This window comes from Stenella coeruleoalba (assembly GCF_951394435.1).
Source record: "Stenella coeruleoalba genome assembly, chromosome: 16".
NCBI classification, from domain to species: Eukaryota; Metazoa; Chordata; class Mammalia; order Artiodactyla; family Delphinidae; genus Stenella; species Stenella coeruleoalba.
In genome coordinates this window covers 32,496,128-32,518,228 of record NC_137162.1, presented here as the reverse complement: position 1 = coordinate 32,518,228, position 22,101 = coordinate 32,496,128, and the positions used below count along the sequence as shown (strand labels likewise).

Below are 22,101 nucleotides of genomic sequence, written 5' to 3'. Positions count from 1 at the left end.
GGGGTAGAGATTTCCTAACACCCCTTAGTAACTGTCTTGCTAATCTCCTGTTCTTGCAGTGAAAAAGTAGGGTCTCTCGAAACCCTTTGCAAGTTAATACCATTTTAGCTTCCCCTCATCCCTTTGAGATTGAAATGGAGATTAATGGTCAGTGCTGTAAGAGCAGCTGACACAAGGGAAACAAGTCTGTGAATTACATGAACCGAGAAAGTAGTGTTCCTGCTTCTCCACCGTCCTGAGATAACGGATGAGGCCAAAAACTCCAGGGTTCAAGCTACCTTTTATTGCATGTTCACTGTACACCAGGCACCATCTCAATTCTTGACCCCTATTTTCTCATTTAATCTTTGAAACAACTCTAAGAAGTGGGTACCTTTATGATCCCCATTTTTCAGATGAGCAAACCAAGACATAGAGCAATTAAGTGGCTCAAAATCACAGTATGACTTACAATAATAAATTCAAGCACTCTGGGGGTTTAGAGAATAAAATGTTTTGGTTCTACTTAGATGTGGTGAGAGGTGGGAGCTGCAGCAGATGAGGAAAGAGCAGATGAGGAACGTTTCCTAGAAGCTCATTCAAAAACCAGAGTCTTCTCTTTGAACAATCAAGCAGCCTCCTCCTTCCTCTCCCGTGAACTGAATCAGATCCTAACCAACTGTGCTGTCCCATCGACCATAGCTTAGCCCTGCCTGCAGCCGAGGTCAAACCACAGTTGTAGCTCTGGGACCAGCTAGCCGCCTGGCACTGGCACCACCAGAGCCCATTTGTGGCTGACCCTGGTTAGAGACATCAGTCATATTTTCTTACCTTTGTTATATTTGCTTCTTTCAGTTGAAATTGAGTGAGATAATGCAGGTGAAATACCAGACTTAGCCTAGTGCCTGGAGCACAGACATCATTCCACAGACGTTAGCTACCATTAAGTGCTTTTGATAAGTTATGAAAACAGTATGATTTGGACTTGCAAGTGGAAATAATAGTGAAATATTTTAAAAGCTGTAAAAATTTATTTTCAATCTGTCCCAAGTGGCTTGTGGGTTTATATCTCTGGCCCTGTCTATAGCCCCAAGTCCACTGTTGCCCTTGGTGGAGATGATACTGAAATATTTTAAGTGAACTGAAATAACTAGCAAAATGGTTTTCTCAAGGAAATGGAAATGCACTTGGTTTGGGACGTGTCCTTTCTCCTGAAGTGCCTAGGTTGGCGCAGACATACTGGCTCCACTGATGGCATGGGGAGCCGCAGCTGAAGGGGACACGGGTATTGCCCCTCCTTGGGCCTCTCTGGGGTCTGGAAGCACACACTGAGGCTGCACCTTGGCCTCCACTCATCCCTGAAGGCTCTGTCTCTTTCCCAAATCAAGCCGGAGTGCATGTTCCCTTTGCCCCGCTCGGGGTGGGGCAGGAGGCTGTGTTGTGTGATTCATCCTCAGGTTTCTCTACATAATCTTCCCACTCAGGTGGGAGTGCTGCCATATAACCTCTCTTGATTCTAGGCAGCAAAAGCAATGATTAAGAATCTCCCACGCTGGGCAAAGCTCACGCTACATGCAGTTTCAGTGTGTTCATCTGTAAAAGTGGTCTTCATTCCTGCACACTGGGGTAGAGCCTGGTCAATCCCTTGCACACAGTAGATGCTCAATAAATGCATGTTGCACTGAGCTAACAGATTGTCTCAATGAGCCCCACTGCAGTCTGAACCTATAGTTCTTGATTTTGAGTCCAGCTCTCTTCTAGGTATTGCTATGTGAATTTCAAGTCCAAAGAGACAGAGAAGAGTCAACGTTGGAATCACTATTTTTTAATTTTTGAAAAAGAATTCCTGGGTTAAGGAGTTCTTGGTTTTCCAAGAAGCATGCCAGCCAAATAACAAAGAACCCCCTCCCAGTGCCCCTCTAGCCTCCAGATATGTTCCATAGGTCATCTGCCTTACACTTCCTGAATTTCAGGGGACCCCAGTGCCCTAAAGTGGTGTCCATGGACTTAGGGCATCTCTTCCCAAGATCTCTAATGACTCCATCAACTCCAAGAAGGTCTGCAGTGATCTGGAACCAGAAATAGCTCGGGTCTACACTCAGGTCTAAAGACAAGGACCTCACTTATCTTTATGACACTCCTGTGAGATGTACCTTAAATGGCTCAGTAGTTAAGATTAGGAACTGTGGGTCAGGCTGTCTGGGTTCGAACCTTAACATTTACCTCTTACTGGCTATGTGCCTTGGGCTTTTTCACTTCTTGTGCCTCAGTTTCTTCATCTATAAAAATGAGAATACTAAAAGAATCTACCTCATGTGTTATCGGGAGGCACTAATACACACAAGTTCTTAGAATGGGGCTTGATACATAGTAGGAGTGCAGTAAGTGTGAGCTGCTGTAATTTTTTTAGCAATATACTGTGTATCCATTTCTTACTTACCAACTCTTCCTGAGATACTTTCTTCACTCTTTGAACCATTCTCTGCCCACATCTATGTTCCTCTGTCACAGAGCAGCCTGGGAAGAGAATTTTCTCCCACTGCAGGCAAGACAATTGACCTCAATGAATCAGTCATATTGGGGCTGGAAGGGGTCTGAGAGGTGGGGTCCAATGCACTAATTTTGTAGATGAGGAGACAGAGGTCCAAGGAGCTTTGATATGTGTCTAAGACATCTGACCCTAGAAATTCCTGCACACAATCCCAGCCAACCCCACGTATGGGGAAAAATTTCACACACGAGATGAGGAGCGGCCAACTTCTCATTGCTCTGTGGTCCTCATTTAGCACACTTTTCCTTGATGTCGGTCCATTTATCAGAGTTCATTCTGCACATGGAAGGAATCTATCAGAGGGAACATTTGTCAGGTGTGTCTCATAAACGTTTTGCTCATTTGGAATGTAACTTTTCTACAGACTTGTGCCATCAGATGAGCATTTGAGTGTGTAAGAGCCCAGAATCCGTGCAGGGATCCAACCGTTCATCGAACAACTCTGCCAAATAGAATTTGGCCACAGAAGACTGGAAGCTGTTGTGAGGGTTCCCAGAGTGCACTATGGAGGGGACTGTGGACATAATGTGAATCACATGTGATAATGATTTTTCTTTCATATTTAACTACAGCTTAAAAATAGAGGTAGAAACACTACGATTTATGAGTTGAAATTGAAATTTCAAGAAAAAGATACGTTTCTCTGGCTCTTCTCCTGATCTTTCCTGGATTCTTCAGATTTTATCTTACGTTTGAAAAAGCAAGAATTGGTCGTACAATTGTCTTCATGGTTTGGTGTTTAGGGATAAGAAAATGCCATTATGCCTTTCTAAAATTCAGTATAAAATGAGGTCTTTCAAAGATTATTTTTTGGAAGGATGTTGTAAATTTTAATTTGCAAAAGGAGTTTTTAAGTGGCAGGTGTTTTTAAGTGGCTCCTGGGTTGGAGTGGGAACATGGGGCATATCCCATAGACAGTGAGCTCCATGAAGATGGGGATTTTGTGTCTTATTTCCTGCTGTATCTCTGGTGCCTAACACGAGCTGGCACATAGTAGGCACTCAGTCTATGGAGTGAGTGCTTGGTTCTCTCTTCTTCCTGCTTAAGCTTAGGGAAAATCGAAAAAGTCAATTTGTAAGATGACACTTTAGTGACAAGGTAACAAGTGATGTTGACTGTTTTGCAGATCTCCCTTTACATTTAAATGCTGCCATGTTTGAGGCCAACGGTGGCTGTGGTTATGTTCTGAAACCCCCAGTTCTGTGGGACAAGAACTGTCCCATGTATCAGAAGTTTTCTCCCTTGGAAAGAGACCTGGACAACATGGAGCCTGCCATCTATTCTTTAACTGTAAGTCTGGCCCTGATGGTCCCAATAGAATATAGGAAGGTGTTTAAGCCCTTCCTATATTCCTTTTTTATATATATAAACTTATTATTTATTTATTTATGGCTGCGTTGGGTTTTCGTTGCTGCACGCGGGCTTTCTCTAGTTGCGGCAAGCGGGGGCTTCTCTTCGTTGCGGTGCGCGGGCTTCTCATTGTGGTGGCTTCTCTTGTTGCAGAGCACAGGCTCTAGGCTCATGGGCTTCAGTAGTTGCAACATGCGGGCTCAGTAGTTGTGGCTCACGGGCTCTAGAGCGCAGGCTCAGTAGTTGTGGCGCACAGGTTTAGTTGCTCCGCGACATGTGGGATCTTCCTGGACCAGGGCTTGAACCCATGTCCCCTGCACTGGCAGGCGGATTCTTAACCACTGTGCCACCAGGGAAGCCCGCCCTTCCTATATTCTATTGGGATTCTAAGGTGTAATGCCTTTTGAACTCAAGGCGTTACAAAACTCTCATGTCACAATTTTGTTGGTGCAGATTTAGTTCCCAAAAGAATTTCTTTACTTCTCAGACAGCAGCGGCTGAGGTTTAGGCATGCGGTCACCAGGCTGTATTCGCTAGAGCCCAGCAGGTGGAGTTATGAGCTCCCTGCTACCACCTCCATACTGATGATGGTAATTCTGTCTTCCAGGGCCCTCAGAATCATAACTCTCAGTGCATCCCATAAAAGCTGAGCTCTTTCTTAGAGCAGGTCATCTTAAACTCTAACAAGCTCTTATAAAAGGTAAAACAGGCATCAATATACAAATCAATTAAACATCTTTCCTCCTTACAGTTTAACCTTTGTCATTCCTGGCCTTTCCTTATTCCTTTTATTGCCTAATTAACTAACTGTCAAAACTCCACAGACTGCCCTTAACATCAGAGTCCTGGTAGCTCATTACTCATTTTTATTTCCAGCTTCTCTCACTCCCCCTTAGCTGAGGAAAAAAAAAAAAACTAAACAAAACACTGAATGGGTGATAGAAAAGACAGGGAGCAATGAAGTTATCCCTCCATCCATCTCTAGATCTTGTCTGTTTCCCAAGCAGCCTCTGCACACAACACCTCAAAACCCTGGGAGATCCCAACTGAGAGATTTTCCTACCACCAAACTGCTTTTTCTCTTTCCCTAAGACAGTAGAGCAGTAGCTCCTTTTCTGTGTGACCATTTTCACTAGACTTGAGTATAGCTTCATGTTGACAGAAGGCTATGAATTTTTTTTTTTTTTTTTTTTTTTTTTTTTGGCGGTATGCTGTCCTCTCACTGTTGTGGCCTCTCCCGTTGCGGAGCACAGACTCCGGATGCGCAGGCTCAGCGGCCATGGCTCACGGGCCCAGCCGCTCCGCGGCATGTGGGATCTTCCCGCACCGGGGCACGAATCCGCGTCCCCTGCATCGGCAGGCGGACTCCCAACCACTGCGCCACCAGGGAAGCCCAGAAGGCTATGAATTTTTAACAACATTCCCTGTGACTTGCTCCAGAACCTAACTATTCAAGAAAAAAATTTTGAAGTTGTAAAAGATACACCTAAAACACTTTGAACAGAACGTGAGTAACACATTTGTGGTTTCATATATAAGGTCTTCTTTTTTCTCAACAAACTTAATTTCATCTTAATTACATGGTTTTTGAAGATATTTGAACATGTTGACAATTGAAAGGTTATAGTTAGGCAAATGCTGTTGACAAAATAGATGTTACCATGATTCCAGTCATGCAATTACCTGATTGTGATAACTTCTCTTTTTTTAGCAGCCTTATTAATCATTTACCTGGTCCATTCCAAAGGGTTCGTTGTCTTTCTTTGTGGACGGAAGCGATGAGGCTCAGAGGCGACCTCTGTCTCTTTCGCATCTTCAGTGACTTTGATCCTTTTTCCTCCTCAGATTGTCTCTGGGCAGAACGTGTGCCCGAGTAACAGCACGGGAAGCCCGTGTATAGAGGTCGACGTCCTGGGCATGGCCCTGGATAGCTGCCACTTCCGCACGAAACCCATCCACCGCAATACTCTGAACCCCATGTGGAATGAACAGTTCCTCTTCCGGGTTCACTTTGAAGATCTCCTATTTCTTCGTTTTGCCGTTGTGGAGAACAACAGCTCGGTAGTAACTGCGCAGAGAATCATCCCCCTCAAGGCTCTAAAGCGAGGTAGAATCAAATTGTCCAAAGTTCATAATTGTATCTGAGCGATGGATGCCCCGGGGTTCATTACACGCTTCTCTCTACTTTCGTATATGTTTGAAATTTTCACGTTAAAATAAGAGGCAGAAGCAAATAATACAAGTTTGAACACTGTTTGAGCATGTCTCAAAAGACATTTTTCTTTTACGTTATTCTAAAATCCGAAGTTATTGACAACGTCTGTTATGAAGTGCAGCCTCTCCCACTGTTGCTGATGTTGGGAGCGGCAGTTGTTGTGCTCTTGTCGACATACATCCCTCCCCAGATAGCGCCGCCTTACCCCTGGCATGTTTAAAGCAGGGACTGACGTGAGGAGAGGAAACCGACAACAGGGAGGGTTGGGGTGTGCTGTGGCATGAGTGGGACGAGGTTGGAGTCGGTGGTGGTGGAGGAGTCCAGTGTCAGAAGCCGGGGGTGGGTTTGGATGCAGAGCAGGGAAGGTGGAAAATTCTGAGCAAAGGCCAGAGCTGCTGGCTTGCTGCATGTGGGCTTTGCCATGGCCCTTGGGGGAAACATCAGCTTGTCGCACCTGTCTAGAACGTCTGTGCACTGCTTTCTCAAACTTTGATGTGCAGTTGAATCACCCAGGCTCTTAGTAATAAAATACAGACCCTGATGCTGTGGGCCTGGGGCTTGAGATTCTCCCTTTCTAACAAGCTCCAGGGATGCTGACTCTGCTGACCTCCTTTGAGTACCAAGTTTCCAGGACATACTTCCTCCCACAGCCATACTCTGCCAGCCTCTGAGCACCACCAACATGTTAAAGTCTCCTACTTTTTAGTTTTTCCTTGTTTCTCTTCTCCATTGTGTGTAGTGCGTGGTCACTGTGTTAGTCACACAGTGACTAACTGTGCTAACTGGTCACTGTGTTAGTCACACAGTTAGTCACACAGTGACTAACTAGGGCTGTGGAACAAAATACCACAGACTGGGTGGCTTAAACAACAGAGGTTTATTTTGTCAGTTTTGAAGGCTAGAAGTCCAAGATCAAGGTTTCAGCAAGTTTGCTTTCTTCTGAGGCCTCTCTCCTTGGCTTGCAGATGGCCACCTTCTCCTTGTGTCCTCACAGGGCCATCCCTTGGTCTGTGTGCACAGCATCTGGTGTTTCTCCCTGTCTGCTCTCCAGTCCCCTCTTCTTATAAGGACACTGGTCATATTGGATTAGGACCCACCCTAATGACCCATTTTAACCCCATCACCTCTTTAAAGACCCTATCTCCAGAGAGTCACATTCTGAGGTAATGGGAGTTAGGGCTTCAACATACGAATTTTAGGAGGACACCATTCAGTTCATCACAGTTATTACAGAAATATGACAAAGTACAGAGAAGCAAAAACAGTTTTTTTAAATTATCCTTTTTTCCATCTCTTCAAAATAGTTACTTTTGGTATATATCTTTTGCAGGCTTTACACCTCTACCCATGTATATACATATTAGCATATAGTATATATTATGAACAAGTAAGCTTCCTACTAATCTTAGTGTTTTGCAACTTACTGGTTTTCACTTACTGATGTATGTAGTGATCAGCTTTTCAGGTTAATAGCTATACGTCTTCATTACCACTTTTCAGAGCTGCATATTACTCCATTTTATACTTGCACAAATACACACCATAACTTATTTAGCCAACCCCCTATTGTTGGAATATTTTATTATCACTAAAGCTGTTCTAAAATGGAATATTTGTAGAACAGTTATTCTAGATGACTTGATAAACAAAAATGATCAGGTTTTCCTACTATATTTGGTTTGAGTTTAAAATTTTCAGTTTGAGTCTAAGTTAAAAACAGACCTTGGACAAGTTAACTACCACTGGGTAGCCCCAAACTGTCCCCTGGGGCAACACTCCTGGGGAAAAGGCATCAGTTGGTTGTCACCCCTGCCCATCTTAAAGTCTTATTTCTCCCTATCATTTACTGACCTCCCTGGGGGATCTCCTTTGCAGAGCTCTGCAGTGCACAGCTAACAAGCTTTTCCCAATTCTGCATTGTTCCAGGATATCGACATCTTCAGCTGCGAAACCTCCACAATGAAGTCTTGGAAATCTCTAGTTTATTCATAAACAGCAGGAGGATGGAAGAAAATTCCTCTGGCAATACTATGCCAGCCTCTTTGGTAATTAAGTTCTATTTCATTCAGCTTACTTGTGGGGATTGCTATGCTGGAGGCAGGCTTTCTTGTGGTCCAGGAATGTGGCCCATTTGAGTTATTGATTAGGAAGCTACGGAAATACTACTACTAATAATGGCTGACACTTGACACTTTCTAAGCACTTTACACATATACTAACTCACTTAATCCTTTCCATAACTTCATGTAATAGCTATTAGTATCATCTCCATGTTACAAAGGAAGGTAAGAGCTAAGTACACCTGAGGTCACACGGCTATAAACCCAAGTTCATCTAGTGCCAAAGCCCATACTCTGAACGAGTACATTATAGTGCCTACCAGGGAAGTGAGCCAAAAATAACAACACGGGGGAAAGGCTAGTTATGCAAAGCCTGCTAGGAAGCATCTTGATACTTCTAGAAAGTTTAGGTTAGAAGAGGAAAATCCTTTGCTTCTTCAGCAGTCCAGGGGCAGACATCACAGGCGAGCAGGGTCGGGTGAGCAGCCAGGCACTGCTGGTGACACATAACTGCAAGCATAGCGATCCCCTGGCACCTGGGGAGAGACAGCATCTGCACTCTTGGGAGTGGGAGAGGAACACCGCAGAAAGGGCCACCTTTACAGGAGCTGTGTTTTAACAAGTTCCCCAGGTAAGGTCCAAGCCGTTGAACTTCCAGAACCATTGGACCAGCACTCACCCCAATAAAGCAGGGTTGTTTGCTTAAACAAGGAACTCTCCTTTAATTAACTGGTTAATTCCACTCTGCTTGCTCTTTAAAAATTAATATAAAAGGGTGTCCATCAATCGCCTCTTTACATGTTTAATAATCTGTTCATGGTTGCATCAATCTTGTACTTCAGCAGGGTCCTAACAACCTTTGGAAAGGCGCCTTCTGTGCTCACAATGGCGCTGGGTTTAGCCACTGCTGCTGCCACCTCTGAATAGCCCTGCTTTCTCCTCTGCTTCTCTTTCCCTAAGCTCAACAGTTTCTTCTCTTTCTCTGTCCCTCACCTTGTTTTCTTAAGTTCTCCTCCTTTTCCTTTCAACGAGTGATCGAAGTTGAGCACAGCACTTTGGCCAAAGTAGGGGGAGGTATTGCCTCTGCCTGGTGCAGAGGACTGGGAAGCAGGGACGGGGCTGCCTGGTACCTAAGAGCAAGAATTAGATGCTTTCAGAAAGGCAAGGCAGAGCTTAGTGTCCACTTCTGGGTTGGTTGCCCTCAATACCTATTAGAGCTGAAGATCCCACACATGCCATGAATGAACCATTCTTCCTCACAACACTTCTGACACCAAATGTGTGGTGTCTTCTCGACACTACTTCTCCAACTCTCTGATGCCAGCTTGGTGTCCTACAGTTCAGTTCAGTTCCGACACTATCTACCTGGGCTGAGCATCAGATCCCACAAGTTAAGGGCTCAGTCCCACAGCACGGTCCCCACTTCAGATGCCAGTTGCAAGTCCCAGGCTGTCACTGGTACTCCTGACTGGCCAGCTATAAATCCAAGCGGTTCCCGCAACCCCCTCCTTAGGGCCAGTAGTTTGCTAGAATGACTCACAGAATGACTCCTGACGACTCAGGAAAGTGCTTTACTTACTATCACCAGTTTATTATCAAGGATACAACTCAGGACCAGCCAATGGAAAAGATACATAGGGTGAGATATGAGGGGAGAGGGAGCAGAGTCTCCATGCCTTCTCTGGACACACCACCCTCCCGGCACCTCCATGTGTTCAACAACCCAGAAGCTCTCAGAATCCCGTCTCTTAGGGGGTTTTATGGGTGTTTCCTCGCATAGGCATGACTGATGGCCATCAGTGATTAACTCAACCCCCAGCTCCTTTCCCCTCCCCTGAAGTCAGCAGTAGCAGGGGCTGAAAGTTCCAACCATCTAATCATGACTTGGTCTTTCCGGTGATCAAGCTCCCATCCTGAAGCCATCTAGGGGCCTCCAGCCGTAAGTCATCTTATCAGCACACAGAAAACTCTCGTCACTCCAGAGATTCCGAGGGTTTAGAAGATGTGTGCCAGGAACTATGAGCAAAGACCAGATATTTATTTTCAATTATATCACACCATACCATCCTAGGTACATCCCAGGCAGCAGCATATATGCTTGGTAAATATGTGTTCTTTGACCTTAGAAGTCATCACCTTCCATTGCTCAAGACAGTAACTGAAGATCATCCTGGGCTTCTCCTTCTCTCTCACTGCCCCGTGTAAGACTCGATAAATCTGTCTCCTTAGTATCTTTCAAATCCATTCATCTCTATCCGTCCCTACCATCTTGGCCCTCGTTCATTCTCACCTGGCTTGTGGCTGTGGGTTCCTAACTGGTCCCTCTCCCTCTGAGTCTGACCACCTCTGTATGTCCTCCTTTAGGGCCTTTTAGACAGTTCTATCTAAAACTCAAATCTGACCATGTCACTCTTCTGTTAAAAACCCTTGCTCAGCTCTCCTTTGCTCTCAGGATAACGTTTGTATGTGGACTGGGCAGAGACTCTGGGAAAGCCGAGAGCTCATGGGTCATTTAAAGGGACAGCTGCCACCCTGCTCTCAGCTCCAGCTGCTTGTTGCCAAGCAGTTTTGCCAGATATTCTGGTTTTCAAGACTGTCAGGACATCTGGATTGGCATAAATGTTGGCAACTATTTCAACTTTTTAAAAATATAGTGCAGGCTGAGCCATACAATTAAAATGCATGTATTTTATGGTATGCAAATCATGTCTTAATAAAATTGATTAAATAATAAAAACGCATTGTACAAGCATAACAAAACAGCCAACCTCTCCTCCCCCACACCAAATACAAACAAAATGCATGCTAAACAAAATATTTAGGCAGCCTTTTCCCCTCCATCACCTCACGGAATTCATTGAGGTTCCCAGAATGCCTTGCTTTAGGCCACCTCTAACGCTTTATACACAGGCTATACCAATATTGGGGATGTTCTTGTCCCGCTCTTTATCTGCTAATTCACACTGGGCCTTCAGATGATAACCACTTTCTGGAGGTGCTCTCGATTTCCTCCAAACCTGGGCTCCCAAGGAACTTACCATGCTTCTTATAATTGTCCACGTTCTCTCCTAGCTGTTCTATTCAACTGGGAGCCCTTGAAGCCAGGGATAATGTCCCATTTCTCCCTGAATCCCCAGGGGCAGGCAAAATGTCTGATTCACTGCCAGCCCTCCATAAATGATTTTGTATTTTAAATGAATGAATATATCTTAATATACAAACTGCTCAAAGACTTGTGAGTTATACACCTTCCCAACTCCTCCTAACAGAAATACTTTTTGTATCATAATTATTTGTATGCCTGGACAGCAAGCTCCTTAAGGCCAGAATATTTTATTTATCATCTTACCATCCAAAATTCTAGCCCAGTGCCCTGAAGAGGGATGGAACTCGACAGACACTGTTGAATGTCTCTTCATAAGTAAGGACTGACATACATTTCAGATAATATCAGTCCCCTAATTATGATGGAAAGAGACACTGTTATTTAAAATAAATTAATATTTTGGTGGTATGCTGCTAAATATTCTTACTAGACTATTAAGCAAGATGCACCATTGCCTATTGAACCACAAACAGATGCACCTGGTTATAAAAGGATGCTCTTGTTTTGCATTTACGTGTCCCTATACGTACGTCTAAGAACTAGCACTTCCGTATTGGTGTAGCCTAGAAACAATATGAGAATGTAAATGAATGAGAAACCATGTGATCTTCCTTGACAGATGTTTAATACAGAAGAAAGAAAATGTTTGCAGATTCACAGAGTCACAGTACATGGGGTCCCAGGTCCAGAGCCCTTTGCTGTTTTCTCCATAAATGGAGGCACCAAGGCAAAGCAGCTTCTCCAACAAGTAAGTTCACTGAACCTGTAGCTAATAAACAGTTCTCCTTTGAGGGGACTCTCTATGCACAGGTTAACATCTCGCTCAACATTTTACAACGGACTTCAAGTCAGAGAAAGCAGCTCGTGTCAGATTTCATAGATTATCAAACAGAAGCTACTACCAAGTGGTTTGGGGGGCTTTGTTTTTTAAATCCGTCCGTCCATGAACTTCGGTGTCTACTATCACAAAGCACTGTTGGGGTTTTGGAGACGTTATAAAATATGATGATGTAAAGTAAGGAAACATTTCCACGGACCACCCATAAAAAGTAGCATATTACTGTCACCCTACGTGAGTAATCACAGGGCTATAGCTGTAAAGCAGGACTGGGGAGGGAGTGACGCTGGCCCTATCATGCAGCTAACAGTGTCGACTGACCTGCTCCTGGAAGCTTCGTGCCCTGAATTATTGCTGTAGTAGTAGCTGCCTTGCCCCACACAACCCACAGCCCAGCATCGACCATAGACCAAGGGCTGGGGTAAGAGGAGCAGAGTCTTCTTGAGAATCTTCTGCTCCCCCACCCCATCCCCAGTTCATTCTGCTTCTCCAAGTGAGATGCAGCAGTGCCAAGTGCTGACTCTGGTCCTTGCATCATTGTTGGGGGCTGGTGGGGGGGATGCCTAAAGAGAAGAATGTTTGCTCAATCTAAGCCGGATGGTAGCATCCTTCTCTGGTCACTCACTTCAAGTTTAGCCTCTGTCGGTAACCTGGACAAAAGAAAAAAGTGTGAAAGAAAACATCAGTAAGAGAAACTATCATGATGGCTAGTGTTTATAAGTTCTCCTACTGTGTCTGGATTGTGCTTTAGAATCAATCAGTGCCTCAATCGTAAAATGAAACAAAATTAAGAGGTTGTGACTTTGGACTTCCCTGGTGGCACAGTGGTTAAGAATCCACCTGCCAATGCAGGGGACACAGGTTCGAGCCCTGGTCCGGGAAGACCCCACATGCTGCAGAGCAACTAAGCCCGTGCGCCACAACTACTGAGCCCACGTGCCTAGAGCCCGTGCTCCGCAACAAGAGAAGCCACTGCAGTGAGAAGCCAGCGCACCACAACCAAGAGTAGCCCCCGCTCGCAACTAGAGAAAGCCTTCGCGCAGCAACGCAGCCAAAAGACCCAAGGCAGCCAAAAGAGTTTACTGAAAGGGGAATTCCCAGGAACTTAGAACAGATGAGATTAGCAGATGACTGAGTATTTCCAAAAGGAGAATGGGAGATTATCTTGGTAAAAGCTGGACTAGGTTCTTTGCCCTCGGTCCTGTGTTGCAAGATTACAAAGAGCTAAGTTCACGGATTGAAAAACCTAAAGTTTTTAATTCAGTAAGAGCTCTCATTCCAGCAGTGGGAAAAATAGTTATAACTGTCTGGAGATTATGAATAAATTGTGTCATTGCCCAGAATGAACATAAACAATCCTTTTTGGACGTAAGAGAATTCTTAGATCTTCCAAAAAGAATTATGCAATGATGCAGGGTAGGTTTCACTTACAAATTGCACATCAAACCTATCCGAACCCCATGAAAATAGACTTGTTCTTTTGCCCACTCTTCAGAGGTGTGCCTAAATTTGCCTTTGTTTTTTCTTTAGAGTCTGACCATTGATCAAGACACCAAACCTATTGCCACAGACTATTTTTTAATGGAAGAAAAATATTTTATATCTAAAGAAAAGAATGAATGTAGGAAACAACCGTTCCAGAGACCCATTGGTCCAGAAGAAGAGATCATGCAGATTTTAAGCAGCTGGTTTCCAGAAGAGGGATATGTTGGCAGGATTGTCTTAAAAACCCAGCAGGAAGTAAGTGTGTCCTGGGGCAGCCTACATTGTAGCAGCTCATATGTAACTCACCACCTCACCACTAGCCGCCTGCCTCAACTTCAGAATTTCTTATCATTGCAACTTGCTTTATAGTCTTCTTAAGTAAGTGTGGAGAATTGATTTTATTCTTCTGCACATATTCAGAATGTTAACTCTAAGTTACAGAAATTCGGTCTAAAAATCATCCCTTAGGAAACAAAGGGAGAAAGAACTGAAGGATTCCTTAAGCATGTCATCAGTGGTGCATCCAGTGTTTTATCTGTTTATGTGAAGACATGGTTATGAGGGTCACAGTAGTGTGTAATGGAAGGCCTGGAGGCATTTTGCGTTTGGGGGTTTGTTGCCTGTTCAAGTTTTAGCTAACAAAATGTTTTGTGCTAATACATGAAATAACAGTATTTCTTTGAAAATATTCCATAACTTTACACAAAGTAAGAATAACCTCTCAGCCTTGGTCCGAATTTGTAACAATATTCCCATGATCATTCTCATAACGGAAACAATACAACTGCCCGTCAGCTCCAGATTCTTGGGCTCCTCATGGGGTTTGCTGATGGAACACATTTTTTTTTTAATAAATTGATAGGAGCTCACTAACTTACTTCGATTTTTAAAAAATGACATACAAGATCATTACACAATCATACCTCATGATAAGTCGATAATGAAGCAGTTGAATCAATTCAACAATTCGATTAAACAAATATTTATTGAGCACCTAAAATGTGCCAAGCCCTGTTCTAGGCACATGATCTGCCTCTTTGGGGCATGTAATAGAGCTGAGCTGGTAAAACGCCCATTGCTGGTCCATGCTTGCTGGGACCCAGTAGAGATAAGGAGCCCATTTTCAGCATCATGTGTTACTTTTTCACTCTCTACCTAACTATGAACGTGGCCTGCAGCATCCACAGAACTCCAGCATCTCCCCTGGGAACCAGAGCCACTGCCTTCCCTCCTAACATTGCCTTAGATGATAAAAGGACACTTGCTTTAAGCAAAGAAACGTACTTGTCTCCCTAGCGTCCTCTCCCCATCAGACATACAAATTACTAAGACGGAGGAAAAGCAATTCTAATAATAATAGCTTTATGAGAAAATAGAGGGCTTAGCTGGATTTTTGAAGCCATCTTTAATTTCTCTCTAAATTTTTTTCCTATTTCTAATTGTCTTTGTCACATGTAAAAAAGTATCCTAGAAATGACAATTTCAGTGAAGAAGTGAGTTTGTTAAACCATATCTTTGCATCATGACTTACAGCATTTAACGCTCTCACGCACCCACTAGTTTGAATGATCTCATGATGTAATGGAAACCATTCTACACAAAGAAAACAGGTTCAGAGAAGTTAGATCACGCCAGGGTAAGGAGACAGCACTCAAGTCTTACGGCTTCCAGGTCAGTGTTCTTTCCACTACCCTGTGCTGGCCAGGCTGGAGTTGCATCAGTCTCCGTGGCTTCTCCCACACGCACCATGGGAGGTGGTGAGCAGGAGGAAACGTGGGCAGCCTGCTGAGTGTTGCCGTGGAACTTCATCACATGGTTGGAAGGACCAGGAGTAAGAGGTGCCCCATATGCAACTTAAAATGTATATGACAGGGCTTCCCTGGTGGCGCAGTGGTTGAGAGTCCGCCTGCTGATGCAGGGGACACGGGTTCGTGACCCAGTCTGGGAGGATCCCACATGCCGTGGAGCGGCTGGGCCCGTGAGCCATGGCCGCTGAGCCTGCGCGTCCGGAGCCTGTGCTCCGCGATGGGAGAGGCCACAGCAGTGACAGGCCCGCGTACCGCAAAAAAAAAAAAAAATGTATATGACAGCAGGCAATAGAGACATCGGGAACGAATGTTTAATAAAGGCTGGTGGAACAGAAGCATTTTGAAAAAAGGAGGAGAAATTAGAGGGGAAGCATTTTCTGATGAATACAGTACAGCAAGTTCTCCTTTATATGCCTTTGTTGGGAGAAGAGTTTCAAAATGACTGAAGTACATCTCAAAAGATAACATCATATTTCACGTATTTAGGCTTACCGGCTGCACAGCAACACACAGTACAAATTTACTGATTGACGAAATGAATTCAGCGTGCATTGAATGCAAGCGGACACTGGCATAGCTGATAGATTTGGTCTATAAGTATTTCCATTTAGTTACTTTGTGGAACTAGTAACATAAGCAGTTTGCCCATGAAGCTGCAGTCTGTTACCTCTGGTCTTACCTGCCTGCCTTGTATGATTTTCTTGTCTTCTGGGCTCTCAAGCTGTTAGGTATCTTCCTATGGTCAATATGCTGTCCTCTGACACCTGCTGGATTTGAAGTCAGACAAACCTGGCTCTGACACAAATTAGATGGATGACCTTCAATGGCTCATCTGAATTCTGTAAACCTCTATGCCCTAATTTGTAAAATCTATGAGAGGAACTACCCTGCTTGACTCAAAAAGATTATCATGAGACTCATGCCAAACATGTAGACAATATGTAGAGAAATGCTTAGTAGACTGTAAAGGAATACGCAAATGAAGGTTATTGTTATGGTCATAATCTGTGGCTTCTGATGTGGCTGAAAACGGCTTAAACATTAATAAGCTCTGAGTAAAGCTCTAAGGAGTGCTCTTAGAAGTATTTCCCAGTGCATGGTCATTGGGATATTTTATGTGGCAACTTAGAACTTTTTTGTTTTTTGTCTTGCTTACTTACATCCTAGCTTTCAGAACCCTGAGATTATAAATTATGTCATGTGAATTAGCACCCAACCCCACTCCCTGATTGGTTAAATATATTATAATCAATGCAATGACATATTATGCAAAATCTTTAGGAACATGAAATGATGATCAGTCTTTTTTTTTTTAATAATCTTATTTATTCTCTCCTTGTTTACTTCTTTATTTATTTATTTTTGCTGTGTTACGTCTTCGTTTCTGTGCGAGGGCTTTCTCTAGTTGCGGCAAGTGGGGGCCACTCTTCATCGCGGTGCGCGGGCCTCTCACTATCGCGGTCTCTCTTGTTGCGGAGCACAGGCTCCAGACGCGCAGGCTCAGTAATTGTGGCTCACGGGCCCAGTTGCTCCGTGGCATGTGGGATCTTCCCAGACCAGGGCTCAAACCCGTGTCTCCTGCATTGGCAGGCAGATTCTCAACCACTGCGGCACCAGGGAAGCCCTCACAGTCTTTTAAGTGGAGAGAAAAAAGGAGTTGTAGAATAACACAGGTACTAGAGTACAGTCTCATTTTATGTAATAAAAATAGACAATGGCTCTCTCCCCTTCACACATAATATGATGAATGGGGTCAAAACAGTTCAGTTGTGTAAATTCTAGGGACCACGACTGCAAGCTTAATGAAATGATTGGGGCGAGGCTGTGTGCCTGGTTGGTGAGAAGCCCCAGGAGCCAGTCCTTTCTGGTCCTGGCTACAGTTTGGCGCCACCTGGTGACAGTTGTCCATTTTGACTTTAAAATCAGTGGGGACTATTCTAGGTCCTGGGGCTGGCTGGACTTTCCAGGACAATGACAGTGATTCTTGGAGTCTTCTGGTTAGGTAGCACCATTTCTGTGGCCTGATCTGAGATTAAGCTAGAATGCTGAGGACTGGAGGGCCTTCCTGCCACATCCTCACTTCCTGAGATGGGGTTCCCTACTGCTCACTTGCCTTGCCTCCCCCTTGCGGAAGACAGCTTTACATAACCTCATTTGACAGGGGCCATTTGACGATCACATTATATCTAAATTCACATAATTCCAGGGTTTCTTTGTATATATTTATTCACATATACAAAAATACATTTGTATATCCATAGCAGATGGTTAAAAGGATATGCAACCTAGTAACAGTGGGTTTTTTTGTGGAGAATGAGATGGGAGAGGTGGAAGAGAAAAAGAAAAAAGGTAGAAATGGTAAGTTTGCCTTTTTATTGATATACTTCCTTACCGCTTGAAAATTTCTTAAAAGATACATATGTCTATAGATATATCTGTGTATGTAATATATAATTATATATGTAAAATTCACTGAAAGCCAGCCCACCAAAAGCCATCTAACCTGATGACCAATTCTCATAATTATTGAGAATTTTGTCAATATTCCTTTAGATGTGACTTACTTCCAGTCATTGTTTTAGCCTTTCCACTGTGGGTTTTGTTCATCCAGCCTGCCTGAATGCCGATTTTGCATGTTTCACGTTTCAGATGTCTAGCATTTCTTAAGTGCTCAAGGTCTGTGGGGGAATGGGTAGATTTCTCTTAAATGTATTTATTGTGTTATTTGGCTTTTAGTAATTGGCAAAATGGCATATTGTCTTTTTACAAATTTATCTCTAGCTGATTTGGACTCAAAATCCACAGCTAATAGGAGCAGATCTACTGGCTTGTTCTGGACCAAACCTTATCAGCGTGTCAACATCAGCAGAAACATACAGTACTTTCCTCCTCTAAGAAGAGATGTAAATCCTTTTAGAATAGTTTATGAAATAGTAACTAGTGTATGGAATATAAAGCTAAGTTGTTTCCACGTTACCAAGATCCATGTCAAATTTTCGCTAGGCTTTTCTTTCCTTATTCTACATCATCTTACCATCCACTCAGACTTTTCTTCTTTTTTAACATAGAACCTGGAAGAGAAGAGCATCGTTCAAGATGACAAGGAGATGATCCTGAGCTCAGAGGAGGAGAGTTTCTTTGTCCAAGTGCACGACGTTTCTCCCGAGCAACCGCGAACAGTCATCAAGGCGCCCCGCGTCAGCACTGCGCAGGACGTCATTCAGCAGGTGAAGGCCTCCCCTTCCTCACCTCAGTCCTGTCCTCAGTGTGAACTATTGGGACAAATCCGATTTCAGCTCCCTTTGTGAATGAGGTTTTAGAACAAAGGGGACCTGACAAGGGAGAGTGTGCCTCTTAAGGCTGGGAAATACTGATTCCTTCAACGATACTTGCCCAGTATCTACTGTGAGTCAGGCTCTCTCTGAAGCCTCAATAATGGATCTAGAAGGTGGCTCTGCAGAGCGGGAACGTCATCATCCCAGAAAGGCCTAAGCCAATACTTAATGGCCATCTCTCAGGGATCCTGCAGAGGACATGCAGGAGGCCTCCTCTCACCCTCTCCCCTCCTCTGGTCATGCTTCTCTGTGTACATGGCTTCAGAGGACTCTGTTTCCTTCGTTTGAAGCCCTGTTATGGTTTGCGTTTATTAAACACTCACTTGAGAAGATAGCATAACAGTTACCAGACTCTAGATCAGATTGCTCCAGGTGCAAATCCCAGCTCTACTTCTTACTAGCTCTGAGAGCTTGGACAAGTTATTGAACCATCTGTGCCTTAGTTACACTGGTGTGCTGGTAAACTGGCTCGCTTCAAAAAAAAAAAAAAAAGGCCCTGATTTTGTAGCATTTGCCAGTTTCTATCTTGTAAATCCTCCCACCACATCTGATTCCAGTGGACTCCAGCACACCACCATGTGCTAAGCTACCATGCAGATAACATGGAGATAATACATTAGCACTTTCCTTATAGAGTTATTGTGAAGATTAAGTAAATATATGTAAAGCACATTCGCCTATTACAACACCGAGCACATGGCAAACACTACTTAAGTGCTATCTGCTATTCTTATTGCATGATAGTTTGGTTAATATTAGCCTCTTTAATAGACCTTGAACTCCCCAAACTATATACAATATCTGGGACATAGTAAGCCCTCACTAAACATGTGATGAGTGAATAAATGCATAAATGAAAGATAATCTTGTACTAAATGAGAAGTGAGACCAGGTAAGTTCTAACATCTAAGACTCTGAGATGAAGAGGGAGCCTCGTGGAACAAAGAGGCTCCCGAGGGTCAAGCTTCTGTCCCTCACTGTCTGCATGACCTTCCATCTCTACCAGCTTTGCTGGAGGCAGAAAATCCAGTTCAAGTCCTTTTTCTGTTACTTACTAGCTGTGCATCCACTGGAATCTGCCTGACCTCTGTATGCTTAAACTTCCTTGTCTGAAAAACGGGCAGAGTAACACCTATATCACGGACGGTTGTGACGCTAAATGAGGCAATGTGGGAAAGTTCCTATAAGCTAGCTACAACTATGACAATGTATAATGAGAAGTGGGATGACATGATCTGAAAGACCCCCTCCATCTCTTAAAGTCTGATATTTTCCCACCTCAAAGTCTCATCTACAGTATTTTCCCACCTCAAAGTCTCATCTTACAGTGAAGCAGGTGTTGGAGATAGTGTGTCTTTATTCAGTTGATCATAACTTGTCTTTCAGACCTTATGCAAAGCCAAATATTCCTATAGCATCTTGAGCAACCCGAACCCGGGTGATTATGTGCTTTTGGAAGAGGTGGTGAAAGACACTGCCAACAGGAAGTCTTCTACCCCAAAGTCCTCCCAGCGTGTCCTTTTGGATCAGGAGTGTGTTTTTCAAGCTCAAAGCAGGTGGAAAGGTGCAGGAAAATTCATCCTTAAGCTAAAGGAACAAGTGCAGGTAAAGTGCAAGGTTATTTTTCTCTCTTCACAAATTATTTGATATTCATAACTACAGTGTAATCAAATTCAGGAGCTAGTGAAATCTAGGAGAAAGTTCCCGAGTCAAGGAAATTACTCGGAAGAATGTCGTTTGGCTGTTTTCACTGTGTGGAAAGAAATGTCTTCCTCTCTGAGCTTCCACAGTCCTGAGAGGGGAGTCCCTCAGCCCTGCTTTCCAAAGCTCTACTTACTAGAAAGGGAACAGGAAAGGGCTTTTTCTGATAGTGTCATGTGATTGGGGACCCTGGCTTTAACCTAATACCAATGGAAGATTCTCGTTTTCCACAGGCATCCCGAGAAGACAAAAGAAAAGGCATCTCTTTTGCAAGCGAACTCAAGAAGCTCACCAAGTCGACTAAACAGCCCCGAGGACTCACATCACCTTCTCAGGTCTTGGCCTCCGAAAATGTCCAAAACAAGGAGGAGAAACCTGTGGGTGGCTTGTCCTCCAGTGACACGATAGACTATCGACAGTGAGCAAGGGTAGCACGTTTTACCCAGGTATTCTGAGTCATTGCACTGTTCTGAAACGGGGGGGTCAACTTACACTACTTTGTAAGACACAGTCTGTACACTGTCGTTTGTCTTTCCCAAGAGGAGGATGTCCCTGAGGCAGGTAGGAATGGTACCCTGCAGGAAAAGGGCTCTGAAGACACACATCACTTCAGCACTGATAATTTTAGATCTCCTTATTTTGTAGATAACTAAAGGCCCCAAGAGGACAACAAACTTGCCCAAACTACAACAGCCTTATTTCATCAGGCACAGAACTGTCTTAATTACTGGTAACTCACATGAACATTCTTGAAGGGCTGCTAATGGGCCACTCAGCTTTTATTCCTTTGGATTTCTAGTTTGATGTTCTTCTAATTTAGGTCTGATTTACTCTCAACAACCTCAACTTCTTCTGCCTCAATTAAAAAATGAAAATCTGGCATCCAGGATGTAATGATTAAAAAGAAAGCAAAATGACATAACAGCCTGCGGTAAATCATGCCTTTGGTTGCCAGCTTACTGCTTGGTACTCACATACAGAGTAAATTTCATTCTATCTTAAAACAGACTACTTATGTGGAACCTGAATTTAAAAAAAGAAAAAGCATGTGAGGAAACCAAACATAGATTTCTTCTTTTCACTTAGTTTCTTAATGAACCCAAGGGATTATTAACGCCCACCTTTCACCTGTTCCATCACAGTTCTAAGATTTAAAATTCTCGAGACCTCCTGCACAGTGATGGCATTGTTGCTTATACTACAGAGCTGCATCAGCTGTCTTCATCACAATCAGATATTTGTAGAAGCTCATAATTAAAGAATTTATTAATATCTCTTGACAGGGCCAAATTTGACTTATAACAGCCCCAAAGAAGGCTGATACATTGAGCCAATGTTTAAGGAGCAACTCCTAAAACAATTGGTGCCCCGTATACACTTACAAAGAAAGCTCTTTCAAAACAGACGAGGCCAAATACAGGAAACTGCCTCCTCCAGAACTTCTGCACATCCCATTATCTTGGGTCAGGGCTTTTTAGGTTCTGTAAGCAAAGACTCATCAGGAAGAAATCTTGGCTCTACGGCAGCAATCCACATCACACAGCATCAGATGATAGTGAATATGCAGAGAATAGTGAGGCCCCGGGCGTTCCAGACTCTGAGAAGGCTCAGCGCCCATTTTCTGTTGCGGGACCTCTGGTATCCCATTTTTAAAGTTCAGACTCACTTCCTTT

General features: G+C 43.7%; 2 protein-coding genes across 11 annotated transcripts in view; one reads left to right on the top strand and one right to left on the bottom strand.

Annotated features, from left to right (window-relative positions):
• PLCE1 (phospholipase C epsilon 1) overlaps window positions 1-22,101 on the top strand; it is a 317,272-nt gene that overhangs the window by 288,443 nt on the left and 6,728 nt on the right. For 5 of the 7 annotated variants that reach the window (XM_079900336.1, XM_079900337.1, XM_079900333.1 and 2 more), the window contains 8 exons: window positions 3,657-3,820; window positions 5,726-5,987; window positions 8,022-8,140; window positions 11,881-12,009; window positions 13,630-13,839; window positions 18,461-18,619; window positions 20,114-20,332; window positions 20,662-20,874. In XM_079900336.1, coding sequence (XP_079756462.1) covers window positions 3,657-3,820; window positions 5,726-5,987; window positions 8,022-8,140; window positions 11,881-12,009; window positions 13,630-13,839; window positions 18,461-18,619; window positions 20,114-20,332; window positions 20,662-20,850 — 1,451 coding nt within the window. In that variant the 3' untranslated portion in view covers window positions 20,851-20,874. Of the gene's footprint in view, window positions 1-3,656; window positions 3,821-5,725; window positions 5,988-8,021; window positions 8,141-11,880; window positions 12,010-13,629; window positions 13,840-18,460; window positions 18,620-20,113; window positions 21,159-22,101 lie in introns of those variants that run through there. The other 2 variants (XR_013824311.1, XM_079900338.1) reach the window with 2 other exon arrangements.
• The window catches only part of NOC3L (NOC3 like DNA replication regulator), a 45,348-nt gene continuing 35,275 nt past the window's right edge, over window positions 12,029-22,101 (bottom strand). For 2 of the 4 annotated variants that reach the window (XM_079900339.1, XM_079900340.1), the window contains exon 22: window positions 12,029-12,749. In XM_079900339.1, coding sequence (XP_079756465.1) covers window positions 12,683-12,749 — 67 coding nt within the window. In that variant the 3' untranslated portion in view covers window positions 12,029-12,682. Of the gene's footprint in view, window positions 12,750-15,641; window positions 16,157-22,101 lie in introns of those variants that run through there. The other 2 variants (XR_013824312.1, XM_079900341.1) reach the window with 2 other exon arrangements.